The sequence below is a fragment of the Lacerta agilis genome, chromosome 14, assembly GCF_009819535.1.
Source record: "Lacerta agilis isolate rLacAgi1 chromosome 14, rLacAgi1.pri, whole genome shotgun sequence".
Classification (NCBI taxonomy): domain Eukaryota; kingdom Metazoa; phylum Chordata; class Lepidosauria; order Squamata; family Lacertidae; genus Lacerta; species Lacerta agilis.
Window position 1 is genome coordinate 3,837,640 of NC_046325.1, and position 25,580 is coordinate 3,863,219.

The 25,580-nt window shown below is 47.5% G+C and overlaps 1 protein-coding gene across 1 annotated transcript; it reads left to right on the top strand.

The window, feature by feature from the left end:
• Window positions 1-9,982: 9,982 nt before the first annotated feature.
• LOC117059452 (rhodopsin kinase GRK1-like) lies at window positions 9,983-24,028 on the top strand. Its single transcript, XM_033171197.1, has 7 exons — window positions 9,983-10,672; window positions 16,968-17,095; window positions 18,048-18,205; window positions 18,428-18,511; window positions 18,670-18,794; window positions 21,854-22,055; window positions 23,733-24,028. The coding sequence occupies exons 1-7, from the start codon at window positions 9,983-9,985 to the stop codon at window positions 24,026-24,028; spliced, it is 1,683 nt and encodes a 560-aa protein (XP_033027088.1).
• The last annotated feature ends 1,552 nt before the right edge of the window (window positions 24,029-25,580 follow it).

A 25,580-nucleotide genomic window follows, 5' to 3' on the forward strand; every position in this document is an offset into this window, starting at 1 on the left:
ACCCCAGAGTCGGACACGACTGGACCTAATGGTCAGGGGTCCCTTTAGCTTTATATAGATATATATTTGCAATATTTCGAAAAAGAGAGTGGTATCGATACAAAGTAGTACAAAGGTTTGCCCGGTTCTTTCCTATTAAGAACACAAGAACAACCTCCAGGATCTGGCCAGTAGCCCACCTAGTCCAGCATCCTGTTCTCACATTGGCCAGACCGCAGGCAGTGGGGTGTAACAGTTAGCGCAGTCTTTCAGAGGGCTGAACCAGGGTGTGTGTGTGTGGAGGCATAGCATAGCAGCCACCCACCGAAAGCCCTCTCCTCCTCCACAAATTTGCCCAATCCTCCTCTGAAGGCGTTTAGGTCGGTGGCCATCTCTGCCTCCTGCAGAAAGGAGTTCCATAGTTGTGCTCCGTGAAGAAATTCATTTATCTGGCCTGAATTGCCCAACATTCGCAAGTGGTGCTGGGTGAAGATACCTTTTTTGGGGGGGTGCTGTGCGCATGATGTCACCCCCATGCCATCCTGATTCCCATGTTACTCGCCCGCCCGATGCGCATCATGCCATTATAATCTACTCTGTGTGGGGAATGAGCTTCTCAAGCCATCGCCGCCCACATCATGCGACCGCAGAGCGCATTTTCTCAGGTCCCAAACACATTTAACTTGCAGCATCTCCTTGTTTCTTAAATTCAGAGACCCCGGTCTAAGCACGAGGTAAGGTCTTAGCTCGCCAAAGCATTAGAGGATAAATCTAGAACCGTTTAAGGAGATGTTCTTTAGTGTATCCTAGAACCCCGACAGCTTTTCCTTCCTGCTCTTCCTGCAACGCTTCAGTAATATAGGGGTAGAGAACCCATATAGGGGGCCCATCACCTCTGACCCGCAAAAGTAGCCTAGCCCTCTGGAAGAACCCAGAAGTCCACATTCCTGGCTAGATTCCCAGTCGCCTCCTCTTGCGCAAAACACTTCTGTGCTTGGAGGAAGTAGCTCCAAACCTTCAATACCTTGCTGGAAGTTTCAGGCTGGGTAAAAGGAAGAGCTTCTTTACGCAGAGCAGAGTTATCCTATGGAACTCCTTTCCACTGGAGGCAGGGATGGCCTCCAACTTGATTGGCTTTCAAAGGGGATCAGGGAGATTCCTGGAGGAGGAGAGGGCTATGGGTGGCTCCCAGCCAAGGTGGCGATGCTCTCCCATCACAATCGGAGGCAGGATTGCTTCTGGATACCAGTTGCTGGAAAACGCGGAGGGGAGGGTGGGCGATCTTGCGTTCGAATCCTGCTTCCAGGCATCCCATAATGGGCATCTATTTATTTATTTTTAAAATACATTTTTATTAGTTTTTACATATATTTTCCCAACGGAACATATCATCTCATCTCATCTCATACAACGTTTTGGCTATTTTAGCCTGAGACTTCCATCAACCACGTCTAATGATTTTCAAACCTCATCTCTTGATCTTCCATTTGTTATCCTGTTACTTTTAATAATCCGTAGCTTAAAATCCATTCTCATAAATCTTTTCCGCAATATTTCATATAATTCTCCTTACAAAACTTCCTGTAGCCCTACAAACGTAGTCAGTTGGTTACAATTGTCTTTCAGATAACTTGTATATTTACTCCAGTCTTTCAAGAATTTCTGGTCCCGCTGGTTTTTTTAAACCTTCTTTTAATTTTATTATTATTATTAATAAATCAGAAGACCTGGTCCCAGATCTCTAAGCAGGCTTCAGACTTCGGGGCATGGGCCAAAGATGTGAAATAATCTTCCCTGGTCTTGTGCCACGAGGAGTTAGGCCTGTTAATGCGCGGGGGGTGGAATAGAAACAGCCTATTCTTAACCAGCCCAGGTTGTCTATTTGCATTAGAGGCTTTTTATAGCAAAGGCCAATTCCAGCTTCCCATTGAAAGGAGTGCCTTTCGGCCCAGAAACCCAGAAATGACCAAAGTCCTGCGCCGAGTGGATGGCACGGCACAGCCTCCCCCCACCCAACTCAGAGCCCTCCAGATGTTCAGCTGGCCAGAGCCGATGGGCATTGCCGTTCCGAACATCTGAAGACTACCAGGTTTGCAAAAGCAAGTGTCTAAGTTCACCCCATTCTTAAAGAAATCAGCCCTGAGTGCTCACTAGAAGGACAGATCCTGAAGTTGAGGCTCCAGTACTTTGGCCACCTCATGAGAAGGGAAGACTCCCTGGAAAAGACCCTGATGTTGGGAAAGATGGAGGGCCCAAGGAGAAGGGGACGACAGAGGATGAGATGGTTGGACGGTGTTCTCGAAGCTACTAACATGAGTTTGGCCAAACTGCGAGAGGCAGTGAAGGATAGGCGTGCCTGGCGTGCTCTGGTCCATGGGGTCATGACTGAATAACTGAACAACAACAACAACAAGTTCACCCCATCACAGTTTTCGGGGCCCATTTTTTAATTTGCTCCTTTTAAAAAAAGAATATTTATTCATTTTATAAGATAAACAAAAACACACATACAAAAGACAAACAATACACAAATAAATCTGATACTATCCTAACATTTTCCATTAACATCTTTGGGTGGCTTCCCCCGGTTCCCTCCTTCTGAATTTCATTTTTAATCTTCCTTTGCAGTTTCTTATTTTAATAAAAAAAAATTCCTTTACAGTAGCACCTTAGAGACCAACTAAGTTTGTTCTTGGTATGAGCTTTTGTGTGCATGCACACTTCTTCAGATACACTGAAACAGAAGTTATTTTAACAAGTTAGCCATTATTACTCACTTAATCATGACCACTTTTCCAGTCTTATTTATTAATATTTTACCTATGCCTTCTTATACCGATAACCTATATCTACTTCCCTAGCAACGGTAGCTCACCCCGGTGCGGGGATTTGAACTGCCCTAGGCTCTGTGGTTTAACCCACAGCGCCACCCGCGTCCCTAGGGCTTGCCGATCAGAAGGTCGGCGGTTCGAATCCCCGCGACGGGGTGAGCTCCCGTTGCTCGGTCCCTGCTCCTGCCAACCTAGCAGTTCGAAAGCACATCAAAGTGCAAGTAGATAAATAGGGACCGCTCCAGCGGGAAGGTAAACGGCGTTTCCATGCGCTGCTCTGGTTCGCCAGAAGCGGCTTAGTCATGCTGGCCACGTGACCCAGAAGCTGTATGCCGGCTCCCTCGGCCAGTAAAGCGAGATGAGCGCTGCAACCCCACAGTCGTCTGCAACTGGACCTAACGGTCAGGGGGTCCCTTTACCTTCACCTTTAACTTCTCATTCTTTTGGTTTCGGCTCTATTACAACTGCCGTCCAATTTATTCAGCGAAAGAGACCGGCCCCCATTTTTAAGTCTCTTCGTGTCCTAATTGCTTAGACCAAAGTCCAAATCTTCGTTACTCACAATTTCAGAGCTTTCTTTGTTTCGGAGAATTGGCCGCTTGCCTCCCAAAGACCTGGAGCTTTGCATAATAAAGAAAGCAGTTGATCCTTGATTCCCACGTCTCCAACCCCTCTCGCTCTCGGGAGTCGCAACAGGAATCTGCCAAATCACCACGTCCCTATAACGCTCTATTTGGGGTTTTTCCTGGGAGTCCACAGAGACCTTGTGGTCCACCCTTGCCTTTATAATGCTGAAACAAAATAAAAAATAAAAAAAAATCCTCCCAGTAGCACATTAGAGACCAAATGAGAGATTTTACTTTCTTGGGTTCCATGATCACTGCAGATGGTGACAGCAGTCAAGAAATTAAAAGTCGCCTGCTTCTTGGGAGGAAAGCAATGACAAACCTAGACAGCATCTTATGACATTTATTTCTGAGACAGAAAATATTTTTTCTGAGACTCTATGACATTTATTTCTGAGACAGAAAATGTTTTTGTGCCTTGCTTAGCTCTGGGAGGCAAAAAAAAGCAGGTTAGAGCCCCTGACAGATGGTCGTTTTCAAAAACCCAGATCAGGGGGACGTCTGACTTGGGTGTGAATGCTTGTTTGTGCCAGAGGCAGGGAGCCCTTTCCACCCCGGGGGCCGCATTGCCTTCTGCGCAAGCTTCTGAGGGCCGCATGCCAGCGGTGGGCGGGGCCAGAGGTGGGTGTGGGCGGAGCAATGCATACCAGCTCCCATGCCCTACTCTGTCCCCCATCCATGCAAGTAATAACCAGGACCAGAGATATCAATGACATATTCCAGCCAGGCAGAAACACTCAAGGAGGGGAGAGGGGGTGTGGCCTGGAGAAAGTCCCGAGGGCCTGACAGAGATGATTGGGGGGCCACATTTGAGGTGAACCATCAGTTTGAGAGACTCTTTTACACCCAAGAATGGTTGCTTCCGCATCAGCCATTTAATCTGGAACAAATATCCTTCATCCACTCCCCCACCCCCCAGCGAATCTAGTTAATATTGTTGCCAGCTTGTTGCATTCTAGAATCTTCTACCTTCTTTTCCTGCCTTTTTCCAGACCTGATTCCAGTGGCACCCTGTCGAGTGTCTTTGTAGGACCATTCTGGGCTCCTGAGTGCAGGATCATGAACACAAAGAGGCAAACACCATGCAGGATACAACGGGTTTATTTTGGATTGCATATGCAAGGCAAAAGGCGCAGGGCAATAATTCGCCAAACTGCACACCTAGAAACTGGCGTGCACATCCTTTTATACAAGATTATAGGAATTCGAAACTTAATTCATAATTAGATCACATGTTTTACTAGAATTCACGTGTTTTCTGGGAAATCGAAACCTTCAAGTCCCCCGGAGCCCACCTTCTTGTCTGAGAATGTGAAGGGGGTTTCCTGGCAAGCCTCCTACAAGTTAGCAACACAAAAATCATCTTATGTGTGTCTGGCTTATGAGCACCAAGATCCACTATCCTTTGTTCAAAGGTTCAGTGCTCAGGTCTATTTATTTGCACCTGTGCTTACCAATCAGCAAGAAAGCATGACTTCGGTTAATTAGCAAGAAACCTATTGCATTAGGCAGGGAATACAAAAGCATAAAAGCAATATAGCAATGAGCCTACTAACATTATGAAAATACCCTAACAAACTTCAATGGACTGAATATAAAGCTAACTTAAAATATGAAGCTTAATACATTGGGCAGCAAGAAAATCTCTTTCCCTTCTTGCCAGCTGCAAACTGAGTGTGAGCGTCCAGTCTATTCTTAACTCATTAAACTAGCTGCATTATTCTCTGTCTCCCTTCAGACAATGTGCATTCGCCTTATCTCAACCTTGAGACACTTGGCAGATTGCGCTGCGAATGAGAGGCCTCTTTTCCTGCTCATGCCAGTTAAGAACTGTTTTTACAAATCCAGATATACAGAGAAACTTAAATCTAAGAAAGCATAATGAAAGCGTAATGAAAGAGCTTAAAAATATTGTTTGTTGTTGTTGTTCAGTCGTGCAGTCGTGTCCGACTCTTCGTGACCCCATGGACCAGAGCATGCCAGGCACTCCTGTCTTCCACTGCCTCTCGCAGTTTGGCCAGCCTCATGTTAGTAGCTTCGAGAACACTGTCCAACCATCTCATCCTCTGTCATCCCCTTCTCCTTGTGTCCTCCATCTTTCCCAACATCAGGGTCTTTTCTAGGGTGTCTTCTCTTCTCATGAGGTGGCCAAAGTACTGGAGCCTCAACTTCAGGATCTGTCCTTCCAGTGAGCACTCAGGGCTGATTTCTGTAAGGATGGATAGGTTTGATCTTCTTGCAGTCCATGGGACTCTCAAGAGTCTCCTCCAGCACCATAATTCAAAAGCATCAATTCTTCGGCGATCAGCCTTCTTGATGGTCCAGCTCTCACTTCCGTACATTACTACTGGGAAAACCATAGCTTTAACTATACGGACCTTTGTCGGCAGGGTGATGTCTTTGCTTTTTAAGATGCTGTCTAGATTTGTCATTGCTTTTCTCCCAAGAAGCTTAAAATATACTAGAAAATAAAACTCTTCTCCTTCATCTCCAGGCAAATTGCTACCGAACCTCTTCATCCCTCCTGTACCTTTAGTTAGTAGCTTCCTCACCACCCTTTGGGTTTTTTTTCTCCTGGAAACTTCTGACTGTTTTATTTCCTCCCGCAAAACAACACTGCTTTTACTATGAAAATAATTAAAATAAAAATGAGGGTGAGGTGGTAGGGAATCAAAGCTGCACCCAGCACCAGATTTAGCTTTGATGAGGCCCTAAGCTACTGAAGGTAATGGGGCCCTTTATATGTCCAGCTGTCCTTTGTCAACAATAAATTGTCGCTGTTTTGTGTTGAATATATGCTGTATGGTAATTTATGGACCTCATAAATTGACTTTGGGATGATTAAGAAGGTGTTCAGCAGCAATCAAGAGAACCAGTAGAAATAAATAGATGGGATAGAAAATGCAAGGAGGAAGCTCCTAACTAATGTTGCAGGGGGTCTTTGCTGAGGAGGACATTGTGGGCCTTGCTAGATGGTAAATTCATTCTCCTTCCTTGTGAAAAAACAGTGTCTTAGCAGAGTTAAAGGGCCACTAGGGTCAAAGCACCTTGTGACTCTTATGCTGTGTACGGGTCTCAGAAGGCTCGTGGAATCATAGAGTTGCAAGGGACATGGAGGGTCATCTAGTCCAACCCCCTGCGATGCAGGAATCACAGTTGAAGAACTCCGGACAGACCTCTGCTTAAAAACCTCCAGGGAAGGAGATTCGACATCTGCCCAAGGGAGACTGTTCCTGTGATTACAGGATGCCGTGTTGTGTTGTGTTGTGTTGTCCTTCCTTCCTTCTGAACTCCCAATAGGCAATGTGGCATAGTGGTTAAAGGTAAAGATAAAGGTAAAGGGACCTCTGACCGTTAGGTCCAGTCGCGGATGACTCTGGGGTTGTGGTGCTCACCTCGCTTTACTGGCCGAGGGAGCCGATGTACAGCTTCCGGGTCATGTGGCCACCATGACTAAGCCGCTTCTGGCGAACCAGAGCAGCGCACGGAAACGCCGTTTACCTTCCCGCTGGAGTGGTACCTATTTATCTACTTGCACTTTGATGTGCTTTCGAACTGCTAGGAGTTCACCCCGTCGCGGGGATTCGAACCGCCGACCTTCTGATCAGCAAGTCCTAGGCTCTGTGGTTTAGACCACAGCGCCACCCGCATCCCTGGCATAGTGGTTAGAGTGTCAGATTGTTAGGACCTGGGCGACCAGGACTCAAATCCCCACTTGGCCATGAAGCTCAATGGGTGACTTCGGGGCAGCAGCCACTGCCTCTCTCAGCCTAACCTACCTCGCAGGGTTGTTTTTGTGGGGATTATATATGGGGGGGGGAAGAGCCATGTACACCACACTGAGCTCCTTGGAGGAAAAGGTGGGATATAAACAAACACAAACAACAGCTCGGCAAAACCACCTCCTGTGTCGCTGCAGCCCTGGTCCCTAAATGTTAGGGACATTTTGGGGGACCTTTTAGAGCAAAGTGAGAGTGCTAGCATGGCCTCGGGAGAGAGTTCTGCATGCACGAGGCTGCTTTTGGCAGTTGCGGGACGGGCCGAGGTTCAACCGGTGCAGCTCCCTCCCCAAAATGCAGGCGCAGTGGGGATGTCAGCCATCGCTTGGCAAGTATCCTTGAGAAGCCCGGAAGCGTAAGGAAATATGCCAATCTCCTAAGTCCTGGAGCAGCTTGTTCCCCTACCCTCCCCTGCCACCTCCTTTAACCCCTCCTCTCCTTATGGTCCTCTTGGCAGCCTTATAGCCTCACCTGTTTTGCCCTCTCTCGCCCACTAATCTGCTTCTGAGCCAAGGAGACAAGGAGCTGTCCGTTTTCGCTGCTCTCGGGCTCTCACGTCCCCAATATGAAATTCAGTTCCTTGCATTTCTGCTCCTGCAAAAAAAATAAAAATAAAAATAAAAATAAAAAATTCTCATATAAATTCATCAGCATTTTATTATTGCTACTCTCATTATTAGTTAGAAGTGTGCATGCCCACAAAAGCTCATACCAAGAACAAACTTAGTTGGTCTCTAAGGTGCTACTGGAAGGAATTTTTTTTTTATTATTTTGTTTTGATTAAACACATCGGTCCCTTTTTCTGGCCACAGCGACTCAAAGCGACGTACAACATTTTAGGCAAGTAATGTGGCCCAATCGCCTTCTAAATCCGGCCAACGGACGGTCCGGGAATCAGCGTGTTTTTACATGAGTAGAATGTGTGCTTTTATTTAAAATGCATCTCTGGGTTATTTGTGGGGCATAGGAATTTGTTCATATTTTTCTTTCAAAATATAGTCCGGCCCCCCACAAGGTCTGAGGGACAGTGGACCGGCCCCCTGCTGAAAAAGTTTGCTGACCCCTGTTTTACATATGTATTGAAGTTCTCACCCTAGGACACCAGGGGTGTGTGTATATAGTTCATTCTGCTGCAGTTTTCACTCAGGTCCGCACATGCAAATGAGGGATTGAAAAGTGACGTCCAGGGATTGGGTAACTACAGAAAGTTGTTACTGTTGCTTGTAGCTGAGTTCTATATAAGCAGGCTGATGAGCCCTTCATTCCACTTCTGTTTCAGTCTGAGAAAATAAACAAGAGCTGCTTGAAAATCACTGTGTCGTCCGCTGTGTCCACCCACTACTTAACAGTATATATCCCACTCTCTGGCAAATTTCCCCCCGGTGACGTCTCGTATCCTTGCTGATAGCCTTGCTAATTCTACATATTCTCTTAGTTTGTTTTGCCAGTTTCTCCCTTCCAACCTTTTGCAATTAAAATTCTGGCGGCTACTAGCGTACCTGAAGATTTTCCTAAACTTTTTTTTTTTGGATTTCATTACCCATAATTCCTAGCAGGAAGGCTTCAGGGTTTTTTAGGGAAGGAACATTGGAACATTTTCTTCAATTCATTGTAAATTATTTCCCAAAATGGTCTATAACAGGGGTAGGCAACCTAAGGCCTGTGGGCTGGACGAGGCCCAGTCGCCTTCTCAATCTGGCCCACGGATGGTCCGGGAATCAGCGTGTTTTTACATGAGTAGAATGTGTCCTTTTATTTAAAATCTACCTCTGGGTTATTTGTGGGGCCTGCCTGGTGTTTTTACATGAGTAGAATGTGTCCTTTTATTTAAAATGCATCTCTGGGTTATTTGTGGGGCCTGCCTGTTGTTTTTACATGAGTAGAATATGTCCTTTTATTTAAAATCTACCTCTGGGTTATTTGTGGGGTCTGCCTGGTGTTTTTACATGAGTAGAATGGGTCCTTTTATTTAAAATGCATCTCTGGGTTATTTGTGGGGCCTGCCTGGTGTTTTTACATGAGTAGAATGTGTCCTTTTATTTAAAATCTACCTCTGGGGTATTTGTGGGGTCTGCCTGGTGTTTTTACATGAGTAGAATGTGTCCTTTTATTTAAAATCTACCTCTGGGTTATTTGTGGGGTCTGCCTGGTGTTTTTACATGAGTAGAATGGGTCCTTTTATTTTAAATGCATCTCTGGGTTATTTGTGGGGTCTGCCTGGTGTTTTTACATGAGTAGAATGGGTCCTTTTATTTAAAATGCATCTCTGGGTTATTTGTGGGGCCTGCCTGGTGTTTTTACATGAGTAGAATGTGTCCTTTTATTTAAAATGCATCTCTGGGTTATTTGTGGGGCCTGCCTGGTGTTTTTACATGAGTAGAATGGGTCCTTTTATTTAAAATGTACCTCTGGGTTATTTGTGGGCCCTGCCTGGTGTTTTTACATGAGTAGAATGTGTCCTTTTATTTAAAATGCATCTCTGGGTTATTTGTGGGGCGTAGGAATTCGTTCATTTCCCCCCCCCCCAGAAAAATATAGTCCGGCCCACCACATGGTCTGAGGGATGGTGGACCGGCCCACGGCTGAAAAAGGTTGCTGACCCTTGGTCTATAATCTTTTTACACTTCCACCACATGTGGATCCATGTCCCTTCACCCTCTGAAGACTGTTGAACGTCCTTTTCATTTCATTATATATCGTCCCCCAGTAATTGGAGGGCCTGGAGTTCACCCTCTCTCCTTGCTTTGCTAGGTGACGCGAAGCCGCCATGGATATCGGAGGCCTGGAGACGGTGGTGGCCAATTCGGCCTACGTGTCGGCTCGGGGCGACGGCGGCCCGTCCTCGGGGCGCGACAAGAAGATGCGGGCCAAGCTGAAGTTGCCGCACATCACCCAGTGCGAGCATCTCAAGGACACCCTGGACCTGGACTTCAAATTCGTCTGCCTGAGGCAGCCCATCGGGAAGAGGATCTTCCAGCAGTTCCTGGAGGACACGCCCGAGTTCATGGCGGCGGCGGGCCTGTGGGAGAGCATCGAGGAGTACAACACGGCCGAGGAGGCCATGAGGGGCTCCACCGCCCAGGTGACCATCAACAGGTACTTCGACTCGGCCTCGAAGGAGTTCTGCCCCTTCCTAGAGGAGAAGGCCATCATGAGGGTCAAGGAAGACAGCAAGCACAGCCACGGGGACCTCTTCAAGGAGTCCGAGAAGCAGCTGCTGAAGCACCTGGAGGAGAAGGCCTTCGGCCCCTACAAGGAGAGCCTCTTCTTCTTCCGCTTCCTCCAGTTCAAGTGGCTGGAGGCCCAGAGCGTGACGGAAGAGTGGTTCATGGACTTCCGAGTGCTGGGGAAAGGGGGGTTCGGGGAGGTGTGCGCCTGCCAGATGAAGGCCACGGGCAAAATGTACGCCAACAAGAAACTCAACAAGAAGAGGCTAAAGAAGCGCAAGGGATACGAGGTGAGGAGGGCTGCTTGGTGGCAGATGTTCCTGGTGGCCTTGGAGTAAATTAGAGATGTTCCTGGTGGCGCTCCGGCGGGAAGGTAAACGGCGTTTGCGTGCGCTGCTCTGGTTCGCCAGAAGCGGCTTAGTCATGTTGGCCACATGACCCAGAAGCTGTACGCCGCCTCCCTCGGCCTGAAAGCGAGATGAGTGCCGCAACCCCAGAGTTGGACACGACTGGATCTAAGGGTCAGGGGTCCCTTTACCTTTACCTTTAACCACTGCATCTTAGATATTGGCACACATAGGCCCTCATACCCCTCTGGTTTGACAGCGCTGAATCAATCAATCATTTTATTTGCATGCTGTATTTCCAAAGTTAAAGGTAAAGGTCCGTTAGGTCCAGTTGCAGATGACTCTGGGTTTGCGGTGTTCATCTCGCTCTCTAGACCGAGGGAGCCGGCGTTCGTCCGCAGACAGTTTTTCCGGGTCATGTGGCCAGCATGACTAAGCCGCTTCTGGCGAAACAGAGCAGCGCACGGAAACGCCGTTTACCTTCCTGCCAGTTGTTGTTGTTTAGTCGTTTAGTTGTGTCCGACTCTTCATGACCCTATGGACCAGAGCACACCAGGCATGCCTATCCTTCACTGCCTCCCGCAGTTTGGCCAAACTCATGCCAGTCGCTTCAAGAACAATGTCCAACCATCTCATCCTCTGCCGTCCCCTTCTCCTTGTGCCCTCCATCTTCCCTAACATCAGGGTCTTTTCCAGGGAGTCTTCTCTTCTCATGAGGTGGCCAAAGTACTGGAGCCTCAACTTCAGGATCTGTCCTTCTAGTGAGCACTCAGGGCCGATTTCCTTGAGAATGGATAGGTTTGATCTTCTTGCAGTCCATGGGACTCTCAAGAGTCTCCTCCAGCACCATAATTCAAAAGCATCAATTCTTCGGCGATCAGTCTTTATGGTCCAGCTCTCACTTCCGTACATTACTACTGGGAAAACCTTCCTGCCAGAGTGGTACCTATTTATCTACTTGCATTTTGATGTGCTTTCAAACTGCTAGGTGGGCAGGAGCTGGGACCGAGCAATGGGAGCTCACCCCGTTGTGGGGATTCGAACCTCCGACCTTCCGATCGGCGAGCCCTAGGTTCTGTGGTTTCCAAAGTTAGAACCGTGCCAAAGGCTGCTTGCAGCATATTTTAAAAATTACATAGTGTCAGGAGCGAGGCAGCAGTAGATCACAATGTGCAAGTCTTTATTAGCCAAAACACAATTGACGCAGGGCTGTGAGGCGTAGTGAGCACAGCGACTCACAGCAACTCATCAACTTGCCCCATGAAGCAGTTGCTGAGAATGAAGGCGCCCACCTCCCCACAGCTGCCTAACTCCCCTCCTCTCCAAGGCTTTCCCCAAGCAATCGGAGACTGTGCCTGCCTGCAGCCGACTTCTCCTCTGCCCTTTTCATGCCTCTCCTGGTCCTGGGAGACCAGTGGGACAAGAAGTAAGGGGAGGCTTCCTTGAGAGCTACTGAAAACCTTTCTTCTTTAGTAAGCTGCCCGTTTGCCTTATCTCAGAATTGTAGAATTGGAAGGGACCCCTGGGGGTCATCTAGTCCAACCCCCTGCAATGCAGGAATCTTTCGCCCAACAAGGGGCATGAAGCCACAGCCCTGAGATTAAGAGTCTCATGATCTACTGACTGAGCTCTTTCTCCCCGTCCTCTTTCAGTGCAAAAAATGCCTACCACAAACCTACTCCAGGGTCTTGCATTTTGCACTTGGTTGTGTGAATGTAGTCGTGAGGTTGTCTCAAGGCTACCTGCCTTCAAATTCGGGCAGCTGCAGGAGCGCGGAGGGTACTATCACCTTGAAAGCATGCAGGCAGAATCGGGAAAAGGGTGATAAATCCTTTTCCTGCAGGCAGGAAGTGGGTACAAAATTCACAGCGTGGTATCTGCTCCTCGGTGCACATTTTTACTCATTTCTTGAACCACCGAGAATCAAAAAAAGCAATGGGCGTCTTCCTTGAAGGCCCTGATTGGCTCCCAGGCATCCAGCCTTCTGATTGGCTGAGAGCCCTGTATAAATATCCTGGGTCTGGCCCAAAGGTGGCCATTCTGGTTGTGGGGAGCCATCAGCAAGGTGGGGCTGGGGGCTGGCTGGCACCCCTGAACCCAGGGCGGCCGAGGGGTTGCAAAACAGCAACCCCATACTTATACAGGTGCTTACCGAGAAGAATCTATTAAAAAAGGCAACTGTACTCAAAGGAATCATTAGGAAATTAATAAATATTTAGGGTGGGGCTGTCCTTGGTCAGGGCACCTTATTACCAAGTCCACCTGTGCTTGCAAGATAAAATAAATAACATTATTGGTGAAAACAGTTAAAAGCAACTATTAGAACATTAAAAAAAAAAATTAGTCACCAGCGATAACTGCCCTGAAACCCCCGGGTATAGTGCAGTATATAAATTCAGTCAATCAACCAATAATAAATTAAAAACATGTTAAAACCCACTTCGATATCCTCCTTCTCCTTCCTCTGCTCAAGCCCAGCCCTCGATTCAAGAAGGTCCTTGAAAGGTGCAGGAATGAGAGAAGAGGCGAGGAATTAATGTACCAGAAATGTGTGGGATGTTGTGTGTGAAATTCTTATTCCTCCCAAGAACTCGGGGCCAAGCATTCTCCGATTTTATCCTGATAACAACCCTTCGAGGTAGACCAGGCTGAGAGACAGTGCATGAGAACAGCAGAGCCCTTTGAGTGGATCAGGCCCGAGGCCCGTCCATTCCAGCATCCTGTTCTCACCGAGGCCCACCAGACCCCCCCCCCAGTGAGAAGCCTGCAAGCAGGACCCGAGTTCAAGAGTTCCTCTCCCCTACTGTGAATCCCTGGAACCGTTATTCAGAGGCATAGGCTGCCTCCAAGGCTACTGGGGTACTGGGTTTCAGCCAGGATGCTGTCCCAGGATGCTGTCCCAGCAAGGCCAGAAACCATAGTACTTCAGTTAGAAGGGAACCCCAGCGATCATCCAGTCCAACCCCCTGCAATGCAGGAATCTCCGCTAAAGCACCCATGGCAGATGGCCGCCCGACCTCCTTCTCCAAGGAAGGAGAAGGAAATGAACCGCTCCACTGCAGAGCTACAACCCCAAAATGCCTAGATTGTTGTTGCTGTATCGCGCAGCAAATTGTGGGGAAAGTGCGAGAGCAGTTTGCAGCTGTGCGGTGCCATCACGTCACAGGCAGGGCCGGATTTAGGTTGGATGTGGCCCTGAGCTGCTGAAGGTAATGGGGCCCTTTCTATGTCCAGCTGTCCTTTGTCAACAACAAATTGTCGCTGTTTTTTGTGTTGAATATACGCTATATGGCAATTTATGGACCTAATAGGCATCTAAAGCCATTTGCACATAACAAAATAGGAGCCTATACAACACAAAGCACTGTTGCTGTATGTAGGTTTTATTTGTTTTTATCTTATATTTTGGAAATGTACATCCAGGGGTTTTTTTTTTCTTTAATTTTTTTTGGGGGGGGGCAAGAGAGTGGGGCTCTAAGCCAGGGGTCAGCAACCTTTCTCAGCCATGGGCCAGTCCACCGTACCTCAGACAGTGTGGTGGGCTGGACTATATTTTGGAAAAAAAATAAAAATGAAGAAATTTCTATGCCCCACAAATAACCCAGAGATGCATTTTAAATAAAGGGACACATTCTACTTATGTAAAAACACCAGGCAGGGCCCACAAATAACCCAGAGATGCAGTTTAAATAAAAGGACACATTCTATTCATGTAAAAACACCAGGGAGGCCCCACAAATAACCCAGAGATGCATTTTAAATAAAGGGACACATTCTACTTATGTAAAAACACCAGGCAGGGCCCACAAATAACCCAGAGATGCAGTTTAAATAAAAGGACACATTCTATTCATGTAAAAACACCAGGGAGGCCCCACAAATAACCCAGAGATGCAGTTTAAATAAAAGGACACATTCTACATAAAAGGACACATTCTACTCATGTAAAAACACCTGGCAGGCCCCACAAATAACCCAGAGATCCATTTTAAATAAAAGGACACATTCTACTCATGTAAAAACATGCTGATTCCTGTACCGTCTGCGGGCCGGATTGAGAAGGCGATTTGGCCAGATCCGGCCCCCAGGCCTTAGGTTGCCTACCCCTGCCCTAAACTATAGCTTGTTTAGCTTACACGTAAATCCGGCACTGGGCACACGTGAATTTCTAGCTTTGCCATTGCATGCCCACACCATCCAAGGTGTGCAAAATGAGTGAAGTCACGTGTCCCTGCGTCGCAGGGGGTTGGACTAGTTGACCCTCAGGGGTCCCATCCGGCTCGGCAATTCTGTGCGAGGCGTTGGAAACGGCCTCTGCGCAGCCGTGCGCGTGCTCTCCTCCCTGGCCTGGTGTCCCGTGGGGTGAGGCACGTGCCTGGCCGGCTCACGACAACCCTGTCTCCCTCTCTCAGGCGAACCCCCCTGCTTCCCATCCCGGGATTATTTTCAGATGAAGCAAATTAGCCACCTTAATCCCCCCCCCCGGCCAATTATTCCCCAGTAAAGAAGCTTGCCGTTTAGCTGCTTGCTGGCTGCGATGGCGGATCTCGCGAAAGAGGTGTCAGAGAACATCAGCGTCGGCGGTTTCACGGCGGGGAGGGTGGTGCGAGATAGGAATCGTGGAACTGTAGAATCGGAAGGGGCCACGAGGGTCACCTTTTGCCCAGGGTGAGACTCGAACCCATTACCCTTGCTCCATCAAGCGATACCCATAGACACCCATAGATCTGGTGGCAGTTCACAAAAAAATAAATAAATGACAGTATTGCAGCAGAGGAAGTGGGTGCTCTAACCGGAAAGAGGGATCAGCCACTCCAGAACAGATCCTGGACACTGGGTTGCGGATGATTGACAGGTGGCCATCTGCAAAGTGGCACCGGACCTTCTTCCTAACCCGCGGTTCACCCAAGAGTGCGGCCCCAGCAGAAAACTCTCCAGGGCTATTTCCCTGCAGAAGAGCTTCCTTTTCACAAATTAATTAACAGCAGTCAACGGGTGCAAATTGCAAACGCAGGGCAGCACCCATGCCATACATTTAAAGCACCCTCACAGGGCCCACTTGGCGGGGACGTGCAACAGGACCTTCTCGGTGGTGGCTCCTCCCAGACAACTTTGGAACCCCCTTCTGAGAGAAGCCACACTGGCTTCCTCCTTCCTGTCCTTCTGCTGGCAAGAGAAGATGCTTTTATTCCCGCAGGCGGTTGGGGGAACTGGCTCTTCTTCTTCTTCTTCTTCTTCTTCTTCTTCTTCTTCTTCTTCTTCTTCTTCTTCTTCTTCTTCTTCTTCCTTTAAGAAAACGGCTTTTAAAAGTGCTGTGCTATAATCTGCAGCAGTAAGCCGATGTTGCTAAGAGGCTAAGAGGCTACTGCATAGGTGGGCTTCTCGTGAGGGAGAAGAAAGACCATACGTGCCAAGTATCGATCGAGGGACGAGAGCAATGGGGCCCTCGGTACCTCCCATATTTATTGGTGACAAACTCATACATAAAGAAAAGCAATTAACCAATAATCATACAGCATCCTTATACATATGCATAAACTACTAACCAATGAACGTTGTGTGCTTCTATAATAATTAAGTGATTAATCAACTATATTAGCAACTATAGTAGCAAAGCTTTATCATGCCCAAATGTCAACAGCCCTTTGTTGTTAGGCAGTGCGTGTCATCCTCATGTTATGCTTGTGATCTTTTCTGTATAACATACTTAATCATAGGAAGCCTGTGATGTTGGCAACATATATTAATCTTAGGATATTGTATATGAACCCAGGGTCACACCATTGTGCTTGTCAGAGATGTGGAACGGACGAACTTTCTGCCCTACTGCACCTGCAGTATGGCATGCCAACTTACCAGCTTACTGGAGAGTTGAAGCACACCATGCTGCGATGTGCACAGGCACATCCTGTATTATTCCCACAATAATCTGCATTTTAACAGATTCTTAAATTTTAAAAATATCATTTTGATTCTGCGAAAGTGATTTTTTTGTCGTTCCCTTTGTATGTTCTTAGCTTTCTACATTGCATTTGCATTGTTCTTTGAATTCGCGTTAGCCGCCTTGAACCCTGGTGTGGAGAAAGCGTGGGATATAAATAAAGAAATCTATTATTATTATTATTATTATTATTATTATTATTATTATTATTATTACAAAGACTTGAAGTCTGAGCCAAAGCATGTGTACACACCCTCAGTGACCGGCGTCCCCTGTTTCTTGCCCATCTTCTCCCAGGGTGCCATAGTGGAGAAGAGGATTCTCGCCAAAGTCCACAGCCGATTCATCGTCACCCTGGCATACGCCTTCCAAACCAAGACTGACCTCTGTCTCGTCATGACCCTGATGAACGGCGGCGACCTCAGGTGGGAGACCCTTTTGCGGGACAAAAATGTCAGGTTGTTCTCTCCCAACTGGGCCTGGGTTTTCTGCCTGTAGTGCAGCCGACGCAGAGATACAACACAGACCTCTTCTGTCCCGGGGCAAATCCTGAACTGCCGGGTCATTTTTACAGATTCTGCCACCGGAGACCTTAATGCTGTCAGATAAGTGGGGTAGGATTGCCGGTGTGTGTGTGGTAATTAATAATAATAATAATAATAATAATAATAATAATAATAATAATAATGTATTACTTATACCCCACCCATCTGGCTGGTTACATGGGAAGACGAACCTTAAAAGTACTGACAAGCTGGAACGTGTCCAGAGGAGGGCGACCAAAATGGTCAAAGGCCTGGAAACGATGCCTTATGAGGAACGGCTTAGGGAGCTGGGTATGTTTAGCCTGGAGAAGAGAAGGTTAAGGGGGGATATGATAGCCATGTTCAAAGATATAAAAAGGATGTCATATAGAGGAGGGAGAAAGGTTGTTTTCTGCTGCTCCAGAGAAGCCGACACAGGGCAATGGATTCAAACTACAAGAAAGAAGATTCCACCTAAACATTAGGAAGAACTTCCTGACAGTAAGAGCTGTTCGGCAGTGGAATCTGCTGCCAAGGAGTGTGGTGGAGTCTCCTTCTTTGGAGGTCTTTAAGCGGAGGCTTGACAGCCGTCTGTCAGGAATGCTTTGATGGTGTTTCCTGCTTGGCAGGGGGTTGGACTGGATGGCCCTTGGGGTCTCTTCCAACTCTAGGATTCTATGAAATTTTCACGGCCCTCTAGCGGCTAGGGTGGCTCATTTACCAGAAGCAATGTGTTAACTCTGGAAGTCTGTATTCAGTTCTGACCCAAATAACAGATATTTTGCCCTGTGGGGATCCCGCGTTTTGGAAACCTGCGACTGGATTTGATTCGGGGCTTTGCCTCCCTCCCCAGGTACCACGTCTATAACGTCGACGAGAAAAACCCCGGCTTTTCGGAATCCAGGGCGATCTTCTACACAGCTCAGATCATTTGCGGCCTGGAACACCTGCACCAAAACCGCATCATCTACCGCGACCTCAAGCCAGAGAACGTCCTTTTGGACGATGCAGGTAAGGGAAGCAACACGCTGAAAAGCGAGGAATTTCCCATGTGTGGTTAAACAGCGGAACTCCCTGCCACAGGAAGCAGGGGTTGGCCTCCAACCCGGGTGGCTTCCAACATTTCCAAATAAGTGTAACGTTTCATTCCCGTTTCCAAATGTAGCACCCAACCTGTCACCTGGATTCCTTATGATGGCTTCTTCTTTCTCTGCCCATCCTCTCCCCATTCAGGGCACGTGCGGCTGTCAGATTTGGGCCTGGCGGTGGAACTGGCAGAAGGGAAAGACAAGACCAAGGGCTACGCGGGCACGCCAGGTGGGCACGCCATTATTCAGGGTCCTCCCCTTCAGCTGCAGTTCCCGCGGTTTAGCTGCGACTCCTGCATCTCAGGGGGTTGGACTAGATGACCGCTGGGGGGTCCCAGCTCTGCAGTTCTGTGATTCTGCGGTTCTTCCTCTCTCCTTTCCCTACAGGGTTTATGGCCCCGGAACTCCTAAAGGGAGAGGAATACGACTCGAGCGTGGATTACTTTACGCTGGGAGTAACCCTCTTTGAGATGGTCGCCGCGAAAGGACCTTTCCGCAGCCGCGGGGAGAAAGTACGGCATTTGTTTTGTTTTATGTCATCAAATTTATATACCCGCTTGACTGTGGGGAAACGGAAAATCAAATATGGCAGTTAGGGTTGCCATATTTCAAGAAGTGAAAAATCTGCACACAAAAAAGTTGTTGGGAAATTGCCCAAAAAGTTGTTGAGCTCAAAAGTTAGAATTCGCACCAAAAAAAAGTCACAGAATTGTACTCAAACACACACGTCCTGGTTCTGTTGGCAAAAACCCTCATTTACACAAAGGATACAACAACAGCAAGACTTGAAGGCGATAATTTAAGACTATCGAAAAGTTGAACAAACACTAAAAGCAGATCCTATTTTATTGATCAATTGGCACTTTGTTTTCCAAGGAGGAGGGGGAGAGAAAATGTCAGGATATATCGTATTTTTCGCTCCATAAGACACACTTTTTTCCTCCTAAAAAGTATGCGGAAATATCTGTGCGTCTTATGGAGCCAATGGTGGTCCCTGGAGCTGAATTGCCCAGGGGCCAAAAGAGGATCATGCTTTTTATTTTACAAAGAGAAAAGGGGGTGTTGAAAGGACCCCGTTCAGCAGCTGATCAGCAAGAGATCGGGAGAGAGATAAGAGTCCCAGCTCCCTTTCAGCCCCGCCCTCCTTTGTTGAATGTGCTGCAGAGGGAGGTTGTTTGTTTCCCCAGCTACATGTGACTGGCTGATTAGATTATCTGTCTGGAAACTGTAGAAAAGGCTCCCCCTTTCCTTAAGATTTTTCAGAAATGTGAGCTGAACCCCATAAAAACGGGGCTTTTCCTCTTTGCTTTTCCCCCTTTGCAAAAGGAGCTTTGCTTTCCCCCCTTTGCAAAAAAAGCTGCAAAACTTTTAGCTGATCCTCAAAAAACCAGGATTTTTCCTTTTGCAAAAAAAGCTGCAAAACTTTTAGCTGATCCTAAAAAAACAGGGCTTTTTCCCTTTGCAAAAAAAGCTGCAAAATTTTTAGCTGATCCTAAAAAAACAGGGCTTTTCCCTTTGCAAAAAAGCTGCAAAACTTTTAGCTGATCCTAAAAAAACAGGGCTTTTCCCTTTGCAAAAAAAGCTGCAAAACTTTTAGCTGATCCTAAAAAAACAGGGCTTTTCCCTTTGCAAAAAAAGCTGCAAAACTTTTAGCTGATCCTAAAAAAACAGGGCTTTTCCCTTTGCAAAAAAAGCTGCAAAACTTTTAGCTGATCCTCAAAAAAACAGGGCTTTTAGAGGAGGAAAACCAGGGAAAAATTTTTTTTCTTGTTTCCTCCTCTAAAAACGAGGTGCGCCCCATGGAGCGAAAAATACGGTAAACGTAAGAAGGGGTGGGTGTATGGCCGCTGGGTGGAATAGCAAACTCTGCGGGTTCTTAAATATCCTCCTTTCCATTTGCTTCTTTGCTTTGACAGAGTGATAGCACAGCCTCGCCTCATCTTACGATGTGAAATCGCATTTTCACAAGCGAGCCCCGTGCAAATACGACAAGGCTGTTGTGCGATCGCACTACGTTGTGCCGCACATACAAGTTTGAGACTTAAAGTGTACAGTTATCGATATTAGTCAATAGCATCTCCCCCTTCCCACAAAAAGGTTTATTTTTCTTAATGTTATAATGTATAAAAAACAGAGATAACAATTGTAACAACAGATGAAAAACAAAACTGTAAAACAAGCGCGAAGAACGAATTCAGAAGCACATGGGTTAAAATAGCAAAGTCCAAATAAAGATTATCAGATTATTATTCTAGTTATCAAGTCTAGTTCCAGATTTCCAAAGCTCGTCTTGAAAATGATAGTTCCTCTGTATATGTGAAGGGAATGCCAAACCATCTTTAAATTGTCTGCAGGTTCCCAGTCGTCAAAATCTCAAAACGTGCATAGTTTTTCTCCCCCATTATTGCTCTTTTCCAGAGTGAGGGGCATTTTGGTATGTTTTCCGTTCAGTCGCAATTACTATTTCAGCTGCCAAGATCATATATACACGATCAATTATTTTGACAACATGCCTACGTCAAAAATATTCAGCGGCATCGATTTTGGACGACAAACAAATCGCTCCTTTTAGTAATGTTTAGCATCAAAACTAAACTCCAGAAAACTCGCACCAATTTACATTCCCACCATAAATGAGAAGCGGTGCCAAGTTTATTGCAAAGCTCGGTTGGTAGAGCTCGAGACTCTTAATCTCAGGGATGTGGGTTCGAGTCCCGCATGGGGCAAAATATTCTTGGGGGTTGGACCAGGTGACTCTCAGGGGCCTTTTCCAACTTTACAATTCTATGATTCTACGAATTACTAGGCAATAAAGAAGAAAAGATTTTGGACGTGTACAAAGAGTGTGATAATCATTGGGACCTTAACAGTGCTTTTTTTCTATTTAAAAAAATGTTTAGGGGTACTCTCATTTTCCTTGAATTAGGGATGCGGGTGGCGCTGTGTTCTAAACCACTGAGCCTCTTGGGCTTGCCAATCGGAGGGTCAGCGGTTCGAATCCCCGTGACGGGGTGAGCTCCCGTTGCTCGGTCCTAGCTTCTGCCAACCTGGCACTTTGAAAGCACACCAGTGCAAGTAGATAAATAGGAAGTTAAACGGCGTTTCCGTGCGCTCTGGTTTCTGCCACGGTGTACCATTGCGCCAGAAGCGGTTTAGTCCTGCTGGGTACATGACCCAGAAAGCTGTCTGCGGACAAACGTCGGCTTCCTCGCCCTGAAAGCAAGATGAGCGCCGCAACCCCAGAGTCACCTTTGGCTGGACTTAACCGTCCAGGGGTCTTTTACCTTTACCATATGGAAATACTGCCCCTCAATGAGGCCAAACTTAGATTCACAAAATGTTTAGGGGTATGCATACCCATGCGCACCCCCAGAAAAAAAGCACTGCACCTTAATATTCCCAAACGGGTACAAATATTATTCTACTTATTATTAACAAAAAATGAGACCGCGTGTTTATTTTATATCCTGCATAAAGATTTTCCGCCTGTCTGCATGCGATGGGGTGGGGGGGGGGCCAGAAAAAGTTTTTTTAGAAAAAAGGCCCAGCACCTTTCTCCCTCCTGCCACAGGTAGAGAACAAGGAAGTGACCCGTCGCATCTTGAACGATCCTGTCACGTACCCGGAAAAGTTCAACGCCGAGTGCAAGTCCTGTTGCGAGGGGCTGATGGTGAAAGACCCGGCCGCTCGCCTGGGGTTCAAGGACAACGAATGCGCTGAGTTGAAGAAGCACCCCGTTTTCCAGAAGATAAACTGGGGCCGCCTCGAGGCAGGTAACGACCTCCAGGCCAGGCGGGCACAAGGTTTAAAACTTACAGGAGTTAAAAGTGCAATAGGCTTAGATTAGAACTCGCACCAACTTTCTAAGCATCTAGGAGAAGCGTAGTTTTAGCAGGCGCCAAGAAAGGTTCGGTGAAGGTGCCTGCCTGGTGTCAATCGGCAAGCAGTTCCAAAGTTTAGTTGCCACCACACTGAAAGATCGAGTTCTTCCAAATATGTGTGCCCACTGACCCACTCCAGTCAGCCAAATTGGCACCGCTACAGCTGCCAAAAATACCCATTTCGCATTTGCAAGGACACATTCGTTTAGCGTTGCAGCACCTAAACTTTGGAACTCCCCGCCTCTTGATTTCAAGCAGGCGCACTCGCTGTGCTCTTTTCGGTGCCTGCTGAGAACAATTTTGTTCCAGCAGTCCTCCCCGGGTGCTTAGGAAGCCGAGGTGACTCTAATCCCTTTTATCATTTTAACTTTTCGTATGTTTTAAAGTACGGCTGTGAACTTTCCTTAGTTTTTCCTCGCATTATTATTATTCATTAAATTTGTTCCCTGCCCTTCACCTGAAGACCTCGGGGCAGTGAGCGGCATAAATATACAAGCCGAAAACACATAATGAAAACTGCTTTGGGGTATTTTTCACAACCAAGCAAATTTCATGGGATCAAGTAAGCAAATAAATGCAGCATGGGTGTTACCAGATTTACGGTAGGCTGGATGAGGCCCTAAGCTACTGGAGGCAATGGGGCCCTTTATATGTCCAGCTGTCCTTTGTCAAGAACAAATGGTCACTGTTTTTGTGTTTGTGTTGAACATATATATATATATATATATATATATATATATATATATATATAGTGATTTATTATGGTCAAAGAGCAGATTGCATAACACAATAGTGACAGCATTCATAATATATATATATATATATACAATTAGAATAGATTGCAGCAATAGCTCATGAGTTAAAATTGAAATATATACATATATCCGCACGACCGAGATTTGCGCTACCCTAAAAATTGATCCTAAGGCGCCCCAAAAAGGGACTTTGGCTTTTCCCTAGTAAGCGATTTTATTCTAGAGAATGATCTGTGCCTACAAATCTGGGCACAGAATCAGGTCTTTGCCTAAGAGGAGATAATTTAGTTTAGACTTGTCTGCAAGATCGGCAAGCCTCTTCAGGTAATTTATGGACCTAATAGGTATCTAAAGCCATTTGCACGTAACAAAATATGTATTTTATCAAAGTAGTTGTTACAACCAGTCCATGCAGAATGTAGGCACCCTATATATAGAAAGGAGCAAACCTGGGATATCTAGGAGCCTACACAACACAAAACACTGTTGCTGTCTGTAGGTTTCATTTTATTTGTTTTTTATCTTATATTTTGGAAATGTACGGTACATCCAGTTATTTTCCCCTTTAATTTTTTTTTTGGGGGGGGGCCCAAGAGAGTGGGGCACTAAGCTACAGCTTTGTTTAGCTTATACGTAAATCCGGCACTGCCTGAGTTAGGGGACAGACTTTTTAGAGACCCCCAGACATACCCTTGCTCACAGAAAGACTACCGAACGGTTTCCGCCTGGGGGGGCAGCCCTGGCACGAGTGCCAGGCGAGAAGGGACCCGAGGCGAGTTCTCCGACTCCTTTCTCTCCCTCCCTTCCCCTTCAGGAATGGTGGAGCCCCCCTTCGTGCCGGACCCCAAGGTGGTCTACGCCAAAGACATTGGCGACGTGGGCGCTTTCTCCACGGTGAAAGGCGTTGTGCTGGACGAGACGGACAAGGCCTTCTACGACGACTTCTCCACCGGCAACATCCCCATCCCCTGGCAGGAGGAGATGGTCGAGACGGGCGTCTTCGGAGAGCTCAACGTCTCTTGGGCCAAGGGCACCACCCCCAAGGATCTGGACCGCAACGCTCCCCCCACCACCACCTCCAGCAAGTCGGGGACCTGCCTGCTGCTCTGAAGAGAGGCGGGGGGTGTATGTGTGTCCCTGGACACCAGGACTCCAACCACTGTGGCGGCTATTGCCGGACACACAAGAGGGACCGGCTTCCGGCTGGCGGACAATGCCCACTAGGCAGCACTGCCCTTTCAGAGCTGGGGGGTGGCGGAAAGAAGCCAAGTCGTCGGGGCCCCACTTTCTCTACCAGAGACCGGACTCTGCTTCGCTACATGGCGGGGGGAAACGGGGAACTCGAACTGGGTTCTGGCTGGCCTGCTCTGACCACTAGGCTCTGCAACCCTCCTAGAGCAGGGGGACCCACACCCGGGAGGCCCTCCCTTATTTTAATTAAAATTTCAGTCTGCAAGGGGGTTCACGAAACCGTTGATCCCATCACCGGCATTTATCTTCGTTCGTTTAACTTCTTCTCCCGCCTATCCCCCCCCCCCAAGAGTTAGAGGAAGAGGTTAGGGAGAAGGGGTGGTATCTGGGAGGGGTCTGGGACACCCACAATGGTGGCAGTTTGGGGGTTCCAGTCCAGCTGGGGTGGGGTGGGGTGTGTGTGTGCAAGGTAGCTCTTTGTTGTGAAGCCGCAGTTCACACCCGACGACAATAAACAGGGTTTGCTGTGTAGCTGAAGAACGCTGTGGGCTTCTTTGCGTGGGCCCTGCGACGGGCGAAGGATCGTAGAGTCGGAAGGGACCCCCAACGGTCATCTAGTCCGACCCCCTGCAATGCAGGGGTTTTCAGTTAAAGCATCCCTGACAGGGCCGTGCAACTGCTTTAAAATTTCCAAGGAAGGAGAACCTGCCACCTCCCGCGGGAGTCAAACAGAAAGTTCCTCCTGATGTTTAGTCGGAATCTCCTTCCTTATAATATGAATCCACTGGTTCGGATCCTGCCAGTGGAGGTCATTGGACCACTTTTTTTGCAGGGTGCTTAATTCATCTTTTGCCCCCTTTAGCACCCGCAAAGTCTTCCCTCCCCTCCCTAATGCAATGTGGCAAGTAGCAGCTTCAGAGGGTGTTTTTTGCTCTCCCAGAACCGCAGCAGGAAAGGGTTAAATCTGCCTCCCCCCAACTCTCCTAGTAATAAAGTTAAAGGGACCCCTGACCATTAGGTCCAGTTGCAGACGCTCATCTCACTTTATTGGCCGAGGAAGCTGGCATACAGCTTCTGGGTCATGTGCCCAGCATGACTAAGCCGCTTCTGGCGAACCAGAGCAGCACACAGAAACGCCATTTACCTTCCCGCTGGAGTGGTACCTATTTATCTACTTGCACTCTGACATGCTTTCGAACTGCTAGGTGGGCAGGAGCTGGGACAGAGCAACAGGAGCTCACCCCGTTGCGGGGATTCAAACCGCCGACCTTCTGATCGGCAAGCCCTAGGCTCTGTGGTTTAACCCACAGCGCCACCCGCGTCCCCTCCTAGTAATAGCGGGTGCCATTTGCATTCTAGAAAATCTAAGCATCAAGTCACAGAATCATCAAAGAGTTGGAAGGGACCCAAAGGTTCATTTACTCCTACCCCCTGCAAAGGGAATGAAACATTTTAATGTCACTCCAAGGCT